The following is a 19333-nucleotide window of genomic DNA, read 5'->3' on the forward strand; positions in this document are numbered from 1 at the left end:
ATAGTGGCATTCCGACGCACCACCATTCTATTTCTGCGTGCAGTTATGGCTATGCCTAATGCCTTGGGTAATGCCAGTGTGTAATCACAATTTGTGCACCCAGAAGCTACCTTGCTCTCTTTCACTCTCTCTCTCATAAAAAGGCTACTTTTAGACAGCTGGAGACCTGGATAACAAAACACTGCAAGAATACCTGGAAGCAGTTTCTTCTTTTTATTGAAATTTAAACAAGCACTGCTCTCTTTATTGACTGAGGGTAGAATGCAGTCCGTCAAGTGTCCTGTGCCTTAATGTGTCTCTATCAGGTTTCTTAAAGGGACACTTTACCCCTTTTGCAAACAGATCTTATTGTAATGATGTTTGGGAGACTTTCCTGGGGTTTTTATGTGGGTAATATGTGTTTTTACTGATATTTTAGTATTTCAAAGTGTTTGGTGGCTTTTAAAATGCGGTATTTATTCCTTCATTAAAAATATGATTGGTACCTAAAGTGTAAATATAAAATCAAATATAATATAGCCTATAATTGAAACCTGCTACTGCAGTGATTTTATCCTGTGTTCAATGCGTTTCTGCCAGGGATTTTTTCTAAAACGGAGGACGAAAATATCCATTTTGCAAAAGATCCATGTACGTATAGCCTAGGCCTAAGACCTGAGGCCCATTTATGTCAGGTGGAAACCTCATAATAAAACTGTTACGTTTCAGAATTAAAATTTGTTAGCATCAAAACTATTTGATGCTTTGTGTGAGACTGTATAGTATGATCAAGTAGGGCAAAGATCTTGTGCCATGCTTTATCCGTAAGTAATGAACATTTTCCGTGAATTACGCATTTAGGAGCTTCTTTATCTTATCTTGCAGCCACACAACCCACTATTATTAGCAGCACAACTTAGCTGTGTTGGTCGTGGAGTGGATGGCAGAATAGTCAGATACTGGACACAAAACAACCCTCTGTATCTAATATAAATATAATCCAGGCAGCACGCGTAACGTTGCTCTTCCATAAGGCAAGACTAATTCCCCAAATTGAGGAAATAGGGCTCCTGGCACGAGATGGAGCCCTTGATGTCTAACAACTGTGAAGGATGCTGCAATTATGATAAAATTGGCTGCTAATCACACTCAACCGCCAGTCACTGTCTCAAGGCAAGCAATTGAATCTGACATCAGATGACTGTGCCCCTCAAAAGGAGTTCCTTCATTTTATTAAGCAGTGGTTAACCTCAGGCCGCGACCCCCCAAAATAATCATATTTGAACTTGGGTTTTTCTTCAACACAACACAACAACACAACACAACACAACACAACACGGTGGGAGAGGGGGAAAAGAGGGAACACCAGGCAACAAACAAAATAGACGAAAATAACGATAAAACAAAAAAACAAACAAAAAAAAAACAAATAACAGATTTGCACGCGCACACACACACACACACACCATGCCATTTTGGTCACACCGTACTTCACCACTTGACGTCCAATTAATGTAGTTTATAGTTTTAGCACTTGGGCCCATAGTACCAGCAGGTAGGAGGGGGAGTGATTCAGGGATGACCGGTAAAGTGATTCCCTCTGCATAGGCATGCAAGGAAAGGGTCCCATACTGTGTGGATTTTTGCGACAGATTTGAAAGCTCTTGGAAAGAGCCAAAAACGTTATTAATGTATTTGAATTGTTTGATTCCCAGATTGGCACAAACGGCAAATGCCCCATATGATACGGAAAGAGGAAAGACATGGTGAACTTATAAACTTAAAATAATTTTAGACGTATAGTATCAACATAGGGATTTAGAAGGCTTTTAGTTGCCGTCGGGCAAAAACCTCATATCTCCATATTCTAACTTTTAGTGTTTGTTTTGTAAAAGCAAGCATTGGCCTCATTTCGTTTTTTAATCTACAAGCTTGAGGTTGTAGATCTGCTGTTTTGGAAAAGTATAGAATATTGGTTTTATTTGTATTATTAATAAAAATCTCAAAGTAACTAAACGAAGGTCTTCAAAGAATTGTGTTGGAATAGAAAGTAGGCCTACAATGTTTGCCTTTGAGATATAGTGGTGTAGAATTATAAAGTATCTGAAAACGGGAATACTCATTTAACCCATATTGGGTCGGGAACCCCTTTTGGTGTTAGCATTATGTTATGCTTTAGCTATTTTTGAAAAATCGAAGAACGACTGACAGAAACATAGCTTTTTCAGAAAACTGTCATTTTCAAACAGACATTTTTAGAATCTGATCTCAGGTCTAAATGGGTTAAAATAAAATGACTAATTGTACTTGAGTACTTTCCACTAATGGCCTCAGATCTGTCCTGTACCGCTGAGTCGCTGATAATTGTCCCACGTTACCATATCTCTCCTGCCCATCATCAAGCCCCACCAGATTCATGCTAAATGCTGAAACGTGTATGTAGGCCTACACTTTGGACATTTGAGATGAACTAAGCCTTGTTTATTTTGGGAGTTTGAGTAGTCTTAAGGATGAGCCACTTGGCTCCACACGTCACGCCTTGGTGGTTATAAACCTTTAGTTGTGCTCTTTTGGGGCATGCCTTTTTCATTGATGTTTGCCTTTGTTGGCAGTTTCAGTAGTAAGTAGGTAAGCCTTGCCGGGCCATGTGGCCCATAGGGCAGGAGCCTATTTCTTGTTTCCGTAGTGTGAGGCAGTGTGACGTACAGTACAAGAACAACCCCTAGGCATGGCACTATACTATGCAATGTCTGCCTCAGATGATGCACTACAACGGACACTGTCCCAGCGAAGACCATGTGTGCTGCCGTGGTGGGTATCAGTATAGTTGACAGTAACAAAGCACATTTAGAGGGCGGAAGCAGTTCAGGAGGTAGAGAGAGCGTCTTGGAATCTGAAGGTTCCAGGTTTGATTCCTGGCTCCTCCTGGTCAAGTGTCGAAGTTGAGCAAGACACTGAACCCCTACTGCTCCCGATGAGCAGGTTGGTACCTTGCATGGTTTCCCCCGCCATCGGTGTGTGAATGGGTGAATGTGAAGTACATTGTAATGTAAAGTGCTTTGAGGAAAAGCGCTATATATGCAGTCCATACGTCGCAACGCCCTATCCAGCCCTTGATGATCAGGGCCAAGCAGGGCGGATACAATTCCACTGAGTTGGTGGAAGTTTAAATATACCATAAAATAGGATTAGACCACAAATATATTTGTACTAATCTAATGATCACAAATTGCATTGACCAATCACTTAAGCCTACTTATACATTATATTACCCCAGTCCTGAATATTAGTGGTTTTCCTGCTTAAAATGGGATAAAGTACCATAATAATCCTCCCGGGGGTCGTCCACAGCCTGGAGTGAGGCTAGACTACAGATATGGAGGGCTATCACTTCGGGTCGGCCGGGTTCACTGGCACTGGCCTCACGATCCCGCCTATGGTAACGGGAGGGAATGTGTTATGGTCCATTTTTCAACTATTCGTTTTTTCCGCAAATTAATGCCCTACTTCGTCATACTGTCACCCAAACGTTTCTGATATATTTATTGAATAGTGAATACTTTATTAACAGTTTGCAAAAAAGGTACAGTACAGTGGTACAGTCAATTCATCAAGACAAACAATGATATGCAAAACATCATGTAAGAGTATTATTACAGGTAATGAGCTTAGACGTTTACAGAGGCCTACTTTCTATGACTGTTGGTACTGTATGTCATTCCACATTCTGGTGACATAGCAGTAGAACAAATTTGACCCCTCTTTTTTTTGTCCCTGAATATCCTCCCCTGCAGCGGTGTTCATCTTGTCCAGCCAGGCGGATGGAGAGGACTCCTCCTGCCCTCTGGGTCTGTTTCCATGTGGGAACCTCAGTGTGTGTCTGCCTCAGAGGATGCACTGCAACGGAATCAAGGACTGTCCCAACGGAGCTGACGAGCACCGCTGTGGTGGGTGTTTGTCAGTACAGTGCATGTGGTTTCCAAACTGGGGGTCGAAATGATTTTAGAGGGGGGTCCCCAGATGATTAGCTTAATGTGCAACACTGTTTTCTCACTCAACAATAAACAGACCAACATACAGTGCAGTACAGCATATTTCTAAAATGACAATTTAATGTCTTCCTACTCCTACAATTCCAACTTTACCAGACATTACCCTCCATACTTCGTAAAAACTGACAAATGTACTTGAACTGCTTTTTTCCGTATCCACCAGATATCATTGCCCCAAAAGAACCGATCTACTCATATCCATCTGTCCGTCCCTCCCCAAACTTTAAATTTTATCCCACGATTTTGTAACCCATTTTTCACCCCTGTGTCAATTATCTAATGTGATCCTGGGCTCTACACACCCTCCACCAACCTAGTCCCCATATATGGGGGACATGGGGAGAGCAACGGACTTGAACTCATGCTTCCTTCATGCCCGAGTGTCCAATACCAGTAATCCTGGTCACTAAACTGCCTCCCCCGGCTGGCCACGGGGAGGCAGTTTAGTGACCAGGATTACTGCATGCTTTTTGTGAGGGTACCTACCCTAGGGGACACGGGGAGAACATGCAAACTTTTCAAACAAGATGTCTCCAAAACGACTTGATTGTCATACAATTTCCTGTGCGGCTTCATGCTCTGTTGTGATGGAATGGCTTGTAGATTGGCAATTTATTTATTTATTGGCCATTTCAGAATTATTACTTTCTATTATTATTCTATTATTTTCACACTCTCTGAGTTTGAGAGTGTACAACATCTAATGGGACCTCTCAGTGGTGATTGGGGTCCCAGAAATAAAATATATCAAAGGGGGTCCATGGCCTAATGCAATCAGTACATGGGCAACTGGCGGCCCCCACCTTCACTTAATGTGGCCCTCAGGTTCATATCAGAATACTGATATAATATTGGTTTCAGCTGTTTACAATTCCACAACATGCAAACATGACCCACTTTAATTACTTCAATCTAAATTAGTAGCTCAATGCTCAACACAAGTATAATGAAAGGCATTTGAAATGACGTAAAAATGTTAATTTTCAGGATTCCAATTAAAAAACAGCAAAAAAATATTCAAGATTTCAATTCGAATATAGAAAAAATTGCGTTTTGAGCTTGTAGATCTGCTATTTTTGCTACGACAGCAATGTGACCCTCTGGAGTGAGTGTGGAAATATAGTGGCCCTCTCCATCGTCAAAGTTGCCCACCCCTGGCCTAATGTATATCAAGCTGGGAGTCCGTCCTTGAAATCAAAAAGCTTTAAAATCAGGCATGTTATGAAGTACTAGTTCATACCCGGGGATGTGCGCACTCACTTTTGGTTTATGTGTACAGTTCTGTACACAGTATTTGCTTAGTGAAACTTTGGGATAGGAGTTGGCCACTGTCATGTGCATTGAATGTATTGTTGTTGCTGAACATACCTAAACAAAGTATATATAAGTAGTCATTGTAGCCTATCTTTCAGAGAGAGAGAGAGAGAGAGGGGGGGGGGGCCGGGGGGGATGATGGAGAGAGGGGGAGAGGACGGACGGCATGTAAAGGCAGGTTCACAGGGAAAGTCAAGTCCACACAGAGGAACATAAATCGAAGAAAAGTAAATACACAACAAACAGTTAACAGCTTTTATCCGGGTGCTTTTGTTCTGTGCTTGCAGGGGACAACGTTGGATGGGGTGTATTATTTGGTAAAATCTTTCCGTCGTCCAACACCTTGGACGACAGCAATGAAACCGACTGCTGTAAGTGTGTGTGTGTGTGTGTGTGTGTGTGTGTGTGTGTGTGTTTGTGTTTGTGTGTGTGTGTGTGTGTGTGACTGTGTGACTGTGTGTGTGTGTGTGTGCATCATTCACCTCGTTTTGTGAGTCCCGTGCTCCGCTCAGCATGCTAAAAAATCATGTATTTTCTGCAGGTCCGAAACACTTCCTCTTTTGGCACAAATGTGTTCCCATCAGTTTAGTGAGCTTAGATGAACAGCAACTATGATGCCAAACACACCGCCCAAGTGTTCTTTTTATGTAGGCATTATTTTTTAAGAAGACAGATAATATTAAATCCTGTGGGTTAATCACCATGTCCAAGAGAGAGAGAGGGAGAAAAAGGGCCGATTCATACTCCTGTTTTAGAGCCGAATAAAAGTCGGTTCGGCTCTGTAGAGGGGGGGGGGGGGGGGGGACCGTCCTAAAGTCGTCTCTTCGGTGCTACTGAAAATTTCTGATCTGGAACGACGCGGAGGGTAAATCCGTGACGACACTGCCATGTGAGTGCAGTGTGTAGGACGGCGTTGCAGTGGTTAGGAGGGCGGGCTTGGTATGACGTAGCTATTGACTTTGGGTTCCATAACCTTGTCCGCATGAAGATTACAATTGTATTTGTTATATTAGATACCTACGAAAGGTTTAGGGTTAAAATGTTGATTGTGTGTGTGTGTGTGTGTGTGTGTGTGTGTGTGTGTGTGTGTGTGTGTGTGTGTGTGTGTGTGTGTGTGTGTGTGTGTGTGTGTGTGTGTGTGTGTGTGTGTGTGTGTGTGTGTGTGTGTGTGTGTGTGTGTGTGTGTGTGTGTGTGTGTGTGTGTGTGTGTGCGTAGTCTTGCTGGAGTATCCAGAAAGCTGCGACTGTACCCAGACCAAGGTGTGGTGTGTGGACGTTAATCTGGAGGAGGTCCCTCAGCTCTCCCACAACATCACCTGGCTGTAAGTGACACGCTTCTGGTTTCTACTTTATGTACAGTGCGTACGCCTGCATGTATTCTACACCAGTTCTTCTCAAACTTTTCCATGTCGTTTCATGTTGTGCGGCACGCGAAAACTTAATACGCTCAGCAGGGATTAAGCCGGGTTTTGATGACCCGTGGTCATTCCTCTAGCACCACTCTTCAAACTTTCCACTTCCACACACGGTATGTCAAAACATCATGGGCATATTGCCATGGAACAGGCTGCATTCATGCTCCCTGGAAAAGTGACACCATGACCTATCTTCTAGTGCCACCCTGAGTCCAAAATATCATAAGATATTTTCTAATATATCTATAAATGTCCCTGTCTGTCTGTACGTACTGTATGTGTAATCCACGTAACTCGAGAACCGTTCGCCCCACCGACTTCAAATTCGACACACGCGTCCCACACCCCTGCAGGGGGTGCAGTGCCCGGTGTTGAGTCACTCGGACCCACGGTTGTCCAGAAGGCCTCTGCCCCAAAAAGGCCTCTGCCCGGGCTCTGGACAGGGCCTCCTGCTCACGGTCTACCCGTATATGTGACCAGTCTCAATGTTTGAAGACACAAGTCGGTGCTAATGGAACTCCACAATTGACCAAAATACATTTGATTTCTTTTTGTGTTTTTTGTTTTAAGCCATATGAACAAAAATGAAAAAAGCCATATGAAAAAAAAATGTTGAAGGTTTTTATTCCAACAGATAGTCGTTTTAGTGTCATTAAATGGTCACAATTACAATACAATTAAAAATACCTTTGTTTTTACAGTTTTTTTGGGGGTGTGAACATTCCTGCTCCTATATTTACATACTATGGTTTCAATTGGCTATTCTCTATCTATTCTCTAGCTATTCTCCAGTTTCACTCATAATAAGTAGCAACGTGTTTCAGGCTGTGACTCAGTAAACACAACATCGTTCTTGTTGTTTGTGATGATGGCTAGTAACTTTGAATCGGCACGCTTGCTTAACGCTTTAAATGGAGGAACACAATTTAACTTAGATTTCATACACGGTGGCAGTGACACGGATTTAGAGCTCACAGACGAATCTGGCGATGATGATGAGGACCATGCGTCTTGCAGTAATCAACTCCATCCAGACATGATCTGCGACATGGCAGCGTTTTTCAAAGGACCAGAAAGACCTGCTTATTTTGGGGTTTATAAAGACGTGTATGAACAACTCCGAAATGACTCGATCCACGCAGAAAGTCAACGCAAAGAAAAAGTTCAACAGATCCACATCCATGGTGAACGCCATTGTGCTGTGCCGTGCTACGTTTTGCTTCGTCTATGGGTGAGTTTCTATTGTCTTGTTTATATTCACAGTCTAGTCTCTGAAAATCAGTGTGTTTATGATTAGTTTGTTAAGAAAGACGGATACATGATGCAGCAGCGTGTGTTTTCCTTTTCCGTGTGCTGCTGTTAGCGTTGATGATGTGTGTGTGCTGTTGCCTGTCGCGCGTCTCCCCACTGTAGTGTGTGCATGTGCACATCTTGTTACCAGGCGGCCCGGGGGGGTTTCCAAATCATCCAAATCACTGAATGCTCCTTTAAAGTAGCAGATACAGTGGGTGGGCTCTAGAACGGATCCAAGCGATTGATTGATTGATTGATTGATTGAATTGATTGAAATATTTATTAACAGTTTGCAGAATTACAGTACATTTCAAGCACAAACTCAATACAAAGACTGTTAACTGTGAGTGGATGACCCAATTAAATCAAATCAAATCAAACTTTATTTATAGAGCACGTTTTAAAACAACCAAGGTTGACCAAAGTGCTGTACATCAGTGGCAGAACAGAGAACAGGCAGGAGAAAACACAGAATATAAACGAGAAACACAATAATAAAAATGACAAAAATGTAGGCATGAAAGCATAAAATGGACTCAGGAGGGATTAAAAGCCAGGGAGAAAAGATGAGTCTTAAGGTGAGACTTAAAAACACCAATGGAGGGGGCAGAGCGAATGTGAAGGGGCAAGCTCTTCCAGAGCCTGGGAGCTGCAGCCGCGAAAGAGAGTGCGCCCCTAGTGCTTTTGCTAGTTATTCGGCCCTCTGATCCGCAGAGCTCTAGCCGGGGTGTAGGGTTTTACGAGCCCGGAGAGGTATTCGGGGGCCAGCCCATTTAAACATTTAAAAGTAAATAATTTGTGAAATTTAAAGGAGCTGTCAAGGATAATGCCAAGGTTTTTAGCAGATGTGCGAATATTGGGTGTAAGGGTAATTAAGCATTACACTTGTTTACAACAGGATCCACCATGTTCAATTCATCAAAACATTTAGAGACTTACAAATAGACACTTCTATATAGTTAAAGAACAGAACAGGAATTCATCATAAATGAAGCAAAAAGGGGGGGATTCAGATTTTATGGGGCCAGTTTCGAATTGCAGCCGTCCGTAGGTGCCCTTTTAGAGCGGTTTTGAAGGAGTCAAGGGATTCACATGTCTTAATGACTGTTGGTAGGGCGTTCCACATTTTGGTGGCATAGGAGCGAAAATATTTTAGTCCCTTGTTTGTGCCGAATCTGGGTTGTACATGGTTTGTTGCACTCCCTCTGGTGTTGTGGGTGTGGACTTTGTTTACATTAAGGAAGTATTTAGACAGGTACATGGGTATCTTGGTGGTGTATCGAATCTTGTGGACCAGACCCATTAGCGCTGAACAGTAAATATAGAGTCCAGGCATACTTACAGTGTATTTCATAATGACGTGTTGGTTTGTAACCCAGTGTTTGTGTTGTTTTTCTCCAGGATCAGCAACACCCTTCTAAATGCCCTTAAGCAACACTACAATGAGAATGGTTTAAATCCACGGCAGAGGAAGAAAGCTCCCCGGATTTTATTTGTGGTGGGGAACATTTATAAACTGCCTTGCTATTGTGTTGCATCATGCATTGTGTTGCACACCTCCTATTAGTCCCAGGGAAAGTGCAATATTTAAGTGTATATATTCGGTATAATCTTTAGTCCCAGGCAAAGTGCAATTTTAAACTGTATATATTTAATTGTGTATAATCTTTAGTCCCATGGGAAAGTGCAATATAAAACTATGACCACATGCTTTTGAAATTGTAGCATGATGCGTTTCATTTTTTAAATTAGTTTTCTTTTTCACTCACTAGCCTTATTTGTCATTGTCACACTATGCAAATTTCAAGTCTGTGAAAATAAACAAACTAGTCTAATTCTCATCTCTATTTATTCTTATTCTGAGAGTTTTCTAGATTACCATATTCTTCTCTTTGGGAATGTTGTCCAGATGCCACATGCAGTACAGATACAATTACTGCTTTACTGTAAATTTAGAAAATAAAAGCAGGTCTAAAACTACAAGTAACTTCATGGAATAAATTGTAGCATACTTGCAGTGTTGCTATAATAGGCCTATTGTAGTTTTACTCCACATGGATTTTTTTGAAAACTTTAGTTACTACTAGTTACTTAGTAGATTTTGATTATTATTAAAAAAACATACACTAAACGATCCTAGCTATATCAAAGCCCTGCTGCCCCCCGTTGAACCAGGGCAGGGTGCTTGCTGCCTTTGATCCTCGGGCATGGCCCTCCTGAAAGGCCACCTGTCTCGCCTCGTTACACGGGGAGATCGGGGCTTTCGCAGTCCGGGCACCCTGGATGTGGAATGCCCAGCCCTACCTGTGGAGCTGATGCTGGCTAAATCAGTGTCGTCGTTTATATCACTTCTAAAAACCTATTTGTGTGTTAAAGCCTTTTTTTATTGGCTTCTGTCGTTGTTATGTTTTTAATTGTTCATTCCATGTTAATTCTTTGTTACCCATTGATTTTATGTATTGATCTTTGGAAGCTGATTTCACCTCTAGGTCTTTCACCTTTAACCTCCAGAGAGGTATAGATACAACATTGAATCAGCATGCGTTCGTTTATGATTATTTCCATAAATGTATCAACCTCAGGAATAAATACACAATTAGTTTTATATCCTACGTATGTCTAGTTACAATTATTCTTGAACCTAATCATAATATTTGTGAATCTATAACTAATACAAAATAGAGTGAACAAAGATGGTTGTTTACCGACAAATTACAACAGTTCTTTAACGAATTACAGTCTCCGGCAGAGCTCTGGACTCAATTGCTAGTTCAATGACCCTCCAGTCACATCGTAGCGAAATGAGTCACGATCACAACAACAGCCGGAGTATTATAGGGTCTGCGTTGATGTTTACTGTCCAATCACAAGTTGATTCTTCAGGGGAGTGTACTTGACCATCTCCCATCTTTGACGTGTCTCCTCTGTCCGTGGGCACTTTCCTCCGGACTCGGCTCCCTGTGTGTGTACGTGTTTCCTTTGCCACCATGCAAACCCATTGTGAGATCAGCTTGTGTGTGTGTGTGCGTGTGTGTGTGTGTGTGTGTGTGTGTGTGTGTGTGTGTGTGTGTGTGTGTGTGTGTGTGTGTGTGTGAACCCTAGATGGTTCCCTTTGTTTACTTTCCTTCCTAGGTCGGAGCGCCCTGGACTTTATGGCTGCCTGTACAGCTCAAAATGCTGTTTCCACAGGGAGAGAGAGAGACAGTGTGTGTGCATGTGTGTGTGATATGCTAGGAGGAAGAAGCTGGTGCACTAAGTATCAAAGGTTCACTAGTTTAATGATTCTAAATTGTGTGAGAATGTGTAGTATTTATTTAGCATCATTTATGATTAATATATTTTTTCTTAATTAACATTACCATACAGATTAGTCAAAATAGCATTGTATTGACTAAAGTAAGTTACATGCCAACGACCTACTTGACTCCTTTTTTAGCAACTCCCACAGCGCCAACGACGTCTTTATCGTCTTTTTCAGACGGGTATAACATTGGACCAAAAAAAAAAGAATTAAATTAAATAAAAAAATGTATAGAGACTGGCGCTTAGGGACTTTTTGGCACTTCTTAAAAGCGATGAATGAGTTAAGGCGACCTGTTGTAGTTCACCGATCGTTTTTCTCGTCGTTTCGAGCTCTCTTAGAAGATGTGCTTCTCTGATCTACTCAGGCATATAATGATACAGACCCGAGGCCTGGGAGAATAGAAACGGAGCCAAATTAACATAATAATAAAGCACGGACATGAACCCATATAGTCATGTCCATTTCAACCTTCTCAACAGCAAGAGGAAGTTGAAGAAGTTCCGACCTGTATTGAGGGTCACCTGAGCCAAGTAGTTTTTCAAGCTTCAACAATGTTTAATGTATTATGTACTTTTCTTAGGTTACAGTAGGAGCTCCCAAACAAGAACATGAAACATAAGAAAATGCTATACGAGCACTGAGCAGTGATCATATTATAAGCCACGTCATGACCTCATGGACACTGCATCTTTGTATAGTGCAGTTTGTATAATAATAGAGTTTTCAATCGGCATGGGAAGTTCCATTTATGGCCTTTCCCTCTGGAAACATGGAACTCCCCAAGGTGCTCAGTCAATCTCCGCTTTATCTGTGCTTGGCCCCTTGCTGTGTGGCTCACAAAGTATCCTCACAAATATATTGTACTTGAGTGTTGTATTCATTATTTCATTGCTGGCTAGCAGTTAGCATTCATGAAGTTCCCAATGCCACCATACGCCTTCACTTTAAGAGTCTGAGTTTGCCCGCCCCCCACACACACACTCACTACACACACTAGTATCATTGGCACAAGCACACATTGTTTACCTTTTGTCAGAAGCGTTTACATGGCGGGAGCAACGCGGTACAAACGCACAAATTAAATCCAAAATTTGAATGGCAGAAGATCCACCAAGGACAGCTCTCCTGGATTCCGACTTCCATCATCCCATAGCTGGAGCGGTGGGGCAGTGCCATAGCAACCGGACCAATGTTAAAAGCTGCCGTGGGGCTCAACCATTATTTACACATACGGACCTGGCTTATAAGGTCTGCTAGCATAGTGGCGGGTCCGTATACGGACTTAGCAAAAAAGAAATTAAACTTAGATGTTTTAAACTTTTTTCTCTTTGGGGAGAATATTGGACAACAAAAAGCTGAAAGGAGGGTTGTTCAAACTGCAGTGGTGAAAACTTGCGCAGGAGGGTTCAATTCTGGAGTAGAACAGGAAAGTTACAGCTTTTACTTGAATAACCCTGGTATGCATGCACTCTACCAGGGCCCAAGGCCTTTTCTAATCTTTGCATTGTGTGTGTCTTCTATTTTCTTCCTTTTTTTGAGTGGTGCAGCCACAAGATAGTGCTTTTCCTGCCTCTGACCTCGACTTAACCCATTAAGACTTGAGGACTTCTAAATTCTCAAACTTTTTGGGGGGTCTATATACTTTCAGTAGGCTTCGATGTGAAAAGCTTGAAAACGAAACCAGCACACAGAGGGGGAAAAAAGAATACAAAGAAGGAAAACCCACATAAACGCAACTTTGACTCCAATAATAGAGCCACAATAATTTTATGCAAATTCTCTTTCTATTCTATTTTGGTTTGGTTTTCACGCTTTGCTGACTTTTCTGTTTGGAGGAGCGTTGAGTGATAGAAGTTTAATTCATTCTTAGAGCTCCAAGGCTTATGTACAAAATGTAAGTCAGGAGACTTAATTTGCATAATCATGTTTCAAAGGAGACGGTTAACACCAAGTCCTGCTCTAACCTTTCATTCATCTCTTTTCATGCATTATGCAGATTCCTTTATTTTCTCACTGTGTGTGTGTGTGTGTGTGTGTGTGTGTGTGTGTGTGTGTGTGTGTGTGTGTGTGTGTGTGTGCGTGTGCGTGCGCGTGCGTACACACATACATTATATACGTTCATGCGTGTGGGTGACAGGGCTCTTTATAAGCCTAATTTCTACTCGTGTCTACTCTACTTTTGATGTGTGGACAACGTCATGCAAAAAAGTATGAATTGGCCTTTTGAAGACAAGTGAGATGCCTTTGGGGTAACTGGGACATTTATGTGGTTTCCGTTTCAGGTCCCTAAGGAACAATATGATCCGAACGCTGCCTGACAACGTCTTCTCACAATATTCCTCCCTGGAGAAACTGTGAGTACATCACTACTAAATTAATACCAGGGTTGAAAGAAGTGTCATATGAAGAAAGGTTAAGACACTTACAGTTACCAACGTTGGTGTACATATATCTCGTTTAGCACAGAGGAGATATGATCGAGGTCTATAAACTTGTTCACCAGATATATGACTTTACAGCCGAGCCTGTTGTTCATTTCTGGGACAGCAGGTATGAGTTGAGAGGGAATTCTCTTTAACTAAACACTAAATTGTCATTCAGAAAAGAGAAAGCATTTCTTTACACTTAGAGCTGTCAGAGCATGGAATAAACTTCCGGAGGAAGTTATCCAGGCTCCACTTTTAAGAATAGACTTGACACATTTTGGTCAACAAAATATTTTTTGTATAACTATAGGGCTGGCTTGTATTGTCATGGTGAATACGGAACTTTGAAAGTGTATAGATATAAGAAAAGAGTGCGGGTCCACATGAACTTTGTTTATTTTAAAGTGTAAAAATAAAATAATACGAATGTATGTATGTATGTATGTATGTATGTATGTATGTATGCACTTGTGAAATGTATTTATGTCTGTTGTGAGTCTGGCGTAGAGGATTTCATCCTGTGCTGGAAATCTTTTCAATACATTTCAATAAATAAATCAGACAGTAACACACACACACACACACACACACACGCTGTCATAATAATAACCTATTCAACCAGTAAGTGCATTGAGACCAATTCTCTTTTACAAATATGCACTGGCCAAGAGAGAGGCAGAGATATTATTTAGCATTGCATGCATACATTATAGACAATGCAGGACCACGCACACACACACACACACACACACACACACACACATAGATACCATTGTACATGCCTAGTCAAAATAACACTGAGTGAGAGCACCCACCATGGTCCTCATTGCACTGCCATTGACGTATGGAGATATCCTGGCCAAAAAGTCACAAATTACATCCAAACTTTGTATGGCTAAAGATCCACCAAGGACAGCTCTCGTAGAATCCGAATTATGGAGGTTTGAAATTCCAGCTTTGAATTGAGGTAAACGGAGCCGAGTTTAAAAAAAAAAATTTTATTTTATTTTTTGTTAAAAGAAAAAGGGGGTTTCCCCCACCCCACCCCCCCACCCCCCAAACGGAGCTCAGTTTTAACGTCCCATAGCTGGTGGTGACAGAGGCGTTGCATAGCAACCGGATCAACGTTAAAAGATGCTGTGGGGCTCAACCATAGAGTATACGAGGGGTTACGAACATGTTTGTGTATGGCGGATAACGTCCCATAGCTGGGGGATACGAATATGTTCGTACTTCGCAGAGAAAGAATTAAGAACCAAGTCACATACGGTAAATGCAATAAAACGGCAGATATTCAACAGCGTACTCACCCTGTCATATTAAACTCCTCAGTGAAATTTAAGATGGCAATTTGAGTCTGCTCTGAAGGTCATTCCAAGCTAAAATAAAATAAAAGGTTCAGTTCACAAAGGGAGCACAGTGAGTATAGCGCGGCCAGGCGTTTGATCTGAGGTTTTTAATTAAAACAAACTTTGAACGAGTGTAAGAGGTAGATTACCAAGAGGAAAGGACTCAATGACTCACTGTAGAGCAGCGAGGGAGGCTGGGAGGATATATAAGTGGGCCAATAAATATTTATTTATTTATTTAGCTGTGTATAGTTTTAATGACAGGCTTTGCATTCTGTAGGCTACTGTAGAAAACGGCATAGGCTCACTTTTGTGCTTTACGAACGGTCTGAATGAATGAATACGTTCAATAACCTTTATTGAGAATATTGTTGTTAAGCATAGGCTAAATAAACGCTCCTGTAGCCTACAGACCAGAAGACCACAGCAACGAGAGAATCAGAAGCAATTGTGTGGACTGAGGCTTTGCATTCTTTTGCTACAGAAACCAGATTCCGATCATTTCCACCCACACATACAGTAGATGAACACATTCTGCCAGCCCCCTGAGCCAGATCTGTACTGTAATTAACTGTTATTACTTCCGATCTGATTACTCTATTGAATGAGCAGAGTGGCCGGTCATCATGTGCATCATTACACAGAATCAGAATCTTTATTGTCACATCATTGGTTTATAGCCTAGGTGCAGCTGCAAAGACTACTGCACGCAGTCCCCTTGGGGATGATGAATCTATCGTTTCCTCTCCTGCTAGAATGTCCCCAATGAAGTCCGAGCTGTGCTACTGAATCTGTTGGCAGTGGCATTCAGACCGAGGTGATATACTTATTGTTACTGGTGAGGAGCTTAATTTTGAACCAGCTGCAGGTGCTTTAGTGATGCCTGTTCAATGCCGGTAAATAAAGTGTTGCAATAATCGAGCCTAGATGAGTTAAAATGCAAATGCAAAATGCACCCTATTTTAATCTCTGGAAAGTAATGGAGAACTCAAGAATTAAATATATTGCTGCTCTCTATGTAAGTCCTTGCTGCCTCAACAATAAAATGTAAATAAATTGCTTCTCTGTGTAAGTGCTTGCTGGTTGGATCTGCTATCACCCTTTCCCTTGTTCCGTGACATTATTAAACTTAAAATGTGTCACCAGTAATAACCCTGATCCTCTCACCCTGGGCGATAAGACGGCTCTTGTCCTCCACCAATATGTATTCTTCAGTTTTAGATCTAATATTCTCATTTTTGTCATGACCTTTTATATCAAACCACTTTTATTAGATTGAAGTCAGAGTGCACATATCCGAGTACATGGCAGCATGCAATCTCTGACTCAATTTTATTATTGCCTCTTCTTTCCTCAAGCCAGTCATTCCAGAAGAGGTGGCATTAACAGGTCAAATGATCACTCATTAGTCAAATTCATTCTTTGTTTTACTTTAGGGGCCATGGTTTGTTTTTCCTCTCCACGCAACAGGGCGGCCTCCTTATATGGAAGTCAGTGCATGGCAGTACTATGCAAATACAGTACCGTAGTCATCTCTCAAGACATATTCTACTAACAGCAAAAACACATACTTAAACATATAATGTTGTTAGAAGAAAGAAAGCACGTTAATTTGGGTACGGGTCGGTCAAATTGCACCCGTGAAGACACCTATTGCAGGCTGATTATTATTATGATTAACCATTCAATAATGTCAACGTCAGTTTGTTTTTGGCTTTTCTGCCTTGATCATTGAAGTGAAGATGGACAGGAAAGAGGGGGAGAGACACAAAGCAAAGGTTGTCATGAACGGGACAAGAACACACGATTCAAGGTTCAAGGTTCAAGGTTGTTTATTAGTGCCCCCGAAGGGCAAAAGGTTTTACAGCAGGTCATAAGGCTTGAAACACATATAAATACATCAGTCAGACCAAAGTTATTGCTGCTGGTCGCAAGCGTGCGCTGCGCCCGGCCAAACACCAATCAAGCAATGTTTGGTAGTTTTTTAGTTTTTTTGGGCCACCACAATGCTTTTCCAATGGGAGTCGCATGTTTTGATCAAACATTTGTGTTTGATTGCTGATTGCTCCCCCCTCTCGTCAAAAAAAATGTTTTGGTCAAACCATGTGACTCCCATTGAAAATGAATTGGAGCTTCAGACATCGCACACGGACCGAACATTTGTTGTGTAGGTGTGTACGAAGCCTCACTCAGCAAAGCTTTTATGTTCTGATTAGGCGTTCCATCATGCTCGTTTAAGCACAGCTAGATTGGCTATTTCAACCAATCAAGTTGTAATGATGTATTATGAGATAATTTACATGGAAGTGTAATGTCTGCACATTGTGTTCTGCCTCGTTCTGGTGCGTTAATTTTTGCTTTGCTAATGAGAACAGAGACACGCGCGCACACACATTTGGCTGCATATAAACACACATGGACAACAGTATACACACTAGTAGTACTACACACACTTACATACAGTAAAGTAAAGTCTAGAATCTAGATCAAATCCCAAAGGACTGTGTGTGTGTGTGTGTGTGTGTGTGTGTGTGTGTGTGTGTGTGTGTGTGTGTGTGTGTGTGTGTGTGTGTGTGTGTGTGTGTGTGTGTGTGTGTGTGTGTGTGTGTGTGTGTGTGTGTGTGTGTGTGTGTGTGTGTGTGGCGCGCTATGAGAATCGTTAAAATGTGCCTCAAATCTTTCAGAAAATTGTCATGATTTAGAAAACGTTTTTTTTTTTTAATTTCGACGTCAGGCCTGAATGCTCTAAAATATATTTCTTTGTTAAAATGTCCAAGTTCTATATTCTTCCCACAGGCTCGCTGTGGTATGGAATCTCAAATGTTGCCAGGTGTGATGACTGTGTGCTCGTTTGTTATCGCCAGGTATCTTCAGAACAACAGTGTGCAGCTCATCAGCAGGCACGCCTTCAGTGGCCTCTACATGCTGGATGTCATGTGAGTATACCCTGCTTCCCTCCACAAGGAACGTTCAAGAATGAACATGGCATTGCTGTCGGGTTCTCAGTTTCTGATTACTGTCACTCCCAGAAAATGGAAAACATAACCCGTGTCCCCTTCGATCCAATGCAGTTGTTATTAATCAAACATTTTTTTATCGTTTAAATATTAATGAAAATAAATAAATAATGCTGAATGCTAAACTATAATAACATTGGTGATGTTTTGTTTGTGTGTACGTTGCATTTATACAGTGTTGTTCATCTGATGTCATCTTGATGTGTCTCCCAGGAGTCTGAGTGACAACCTGATAACCCATCTGAGACCAGGTGTGTTCAGAGACCTCCACCAATTGCAGTGGCTGTAAGTAGAAAATAAATGCTCATTCATACTTTCTTATACCTTTATTTGTAGTCCAGGTGTTATTTTTTGCAAAAACGCATTAGTGGCTATTTCCCCTACCATAAGCGCTCAATGGGGCGTTGGGTTTGAGTGCTAATTCGCTTATTTACATCGCTCAAAAATCTTTTTTTATATCCTCTCTTCATAATGTAAATAGTATCCCGAGCGGCACACTTTACTACTTATTTCGGTGAAAATAAGCAAATTAGCACTAAAACCCAAGGCCCCATTGAGGGCTTAAATTCTGAAAAGAGCAGGTGAGATGGTGAGACTGAACACTATATCAATGAGTACTATCAGAATATACAGTAGATCTATATTACCCTAATCCTATATAAATCCTTATGCAATTTCTGTAAATTGTAGGTTATGGGCTTACTGTAGGTAGTCCACAAGATGGAGGCACAATGCTTTGTTATTGCAACTGCAGGTCGCATTTACTATGAAATCGTGCATTTCCCGTCAGTCAGTTGGTCACCCCTGACCATATATGGTCATGCCTCGTGACATCACGTCTGACCTATTCTGACATTCCATAATGATGATCCTTCCGCATCCATCCTTCCTCTTCGATGTCTCCCTTTTGACTGATACCTGTCCATTTAAACTCTAGACGCCAAAGTTATCAGTGCAGCTGCGCCCGGCAGCCGGCGAAAACTAGTGTTCTCAACAGGCCCGGCCCTGTCTGCTGTCACCTAGGCAGAACAGATGCGTGAACGCGACTTCGCCCTTTAGAGCGAGGTTGCTTCTCACCCTCAGGCATCTTACTGTTGTAGCAAGAGCAACAGCTGTTATTGTACTATAGTCTATTGATTGATTGATTGAAATATTTATTTTGCAGGATTACAGTACATATCAAG

The 19333-nt window shown here is 41.6% G+C and overlaps 1 protein-coding gene across 3 annotated transcripts in view; it reads left to right on the forward strand.

Annotated features, from left to right (window-relative positions):
• LOC308326732 (relaxin receptor 1-like) overlaps positions 1-19333 on the forward strand; it is a 98541-nt gene that overhangs the window by 44511 nt on the left and 34697 nt on the right. For all 3 annotated transcript variants that reach the window (XM_080779736.1, XM_080779737.1, XM_080779738.1), the window contains exons 3-8: positions 3774-3926; positions 5633-5716; positions 6562-6667; positions 13640-13711; positions 17997-18068; positions 18363-18434. In XM_080779736.1, coding sequence (XP_080635862.1) covers positions 3774-3926; positions 5633-5716; positions 6562-6667; positions 13640-13711; positions 17997-18068; positions 18363-18434 — 559 coding nt within the window. The remainder of the gene's footprint in view (positions 1-3773; positions 3927-5632; positions 5717-6561; positions 6668-13639; positions 13712-17996; positions 18069-18362; positions 18435-19333) is intronic.

The sequence above is a fragment of the Protomyctophum bolini genome (genome assembly GCF_963924005.1).
Source record: "Protomyctophum bolini genome assembly, chromosome: 13".
NCBI lineage: Eukaryota > Metazoa > Chordata > Actinopteri > Myctophiformes > Myctophidae > Protomyctophum > Protomyctophum bolini.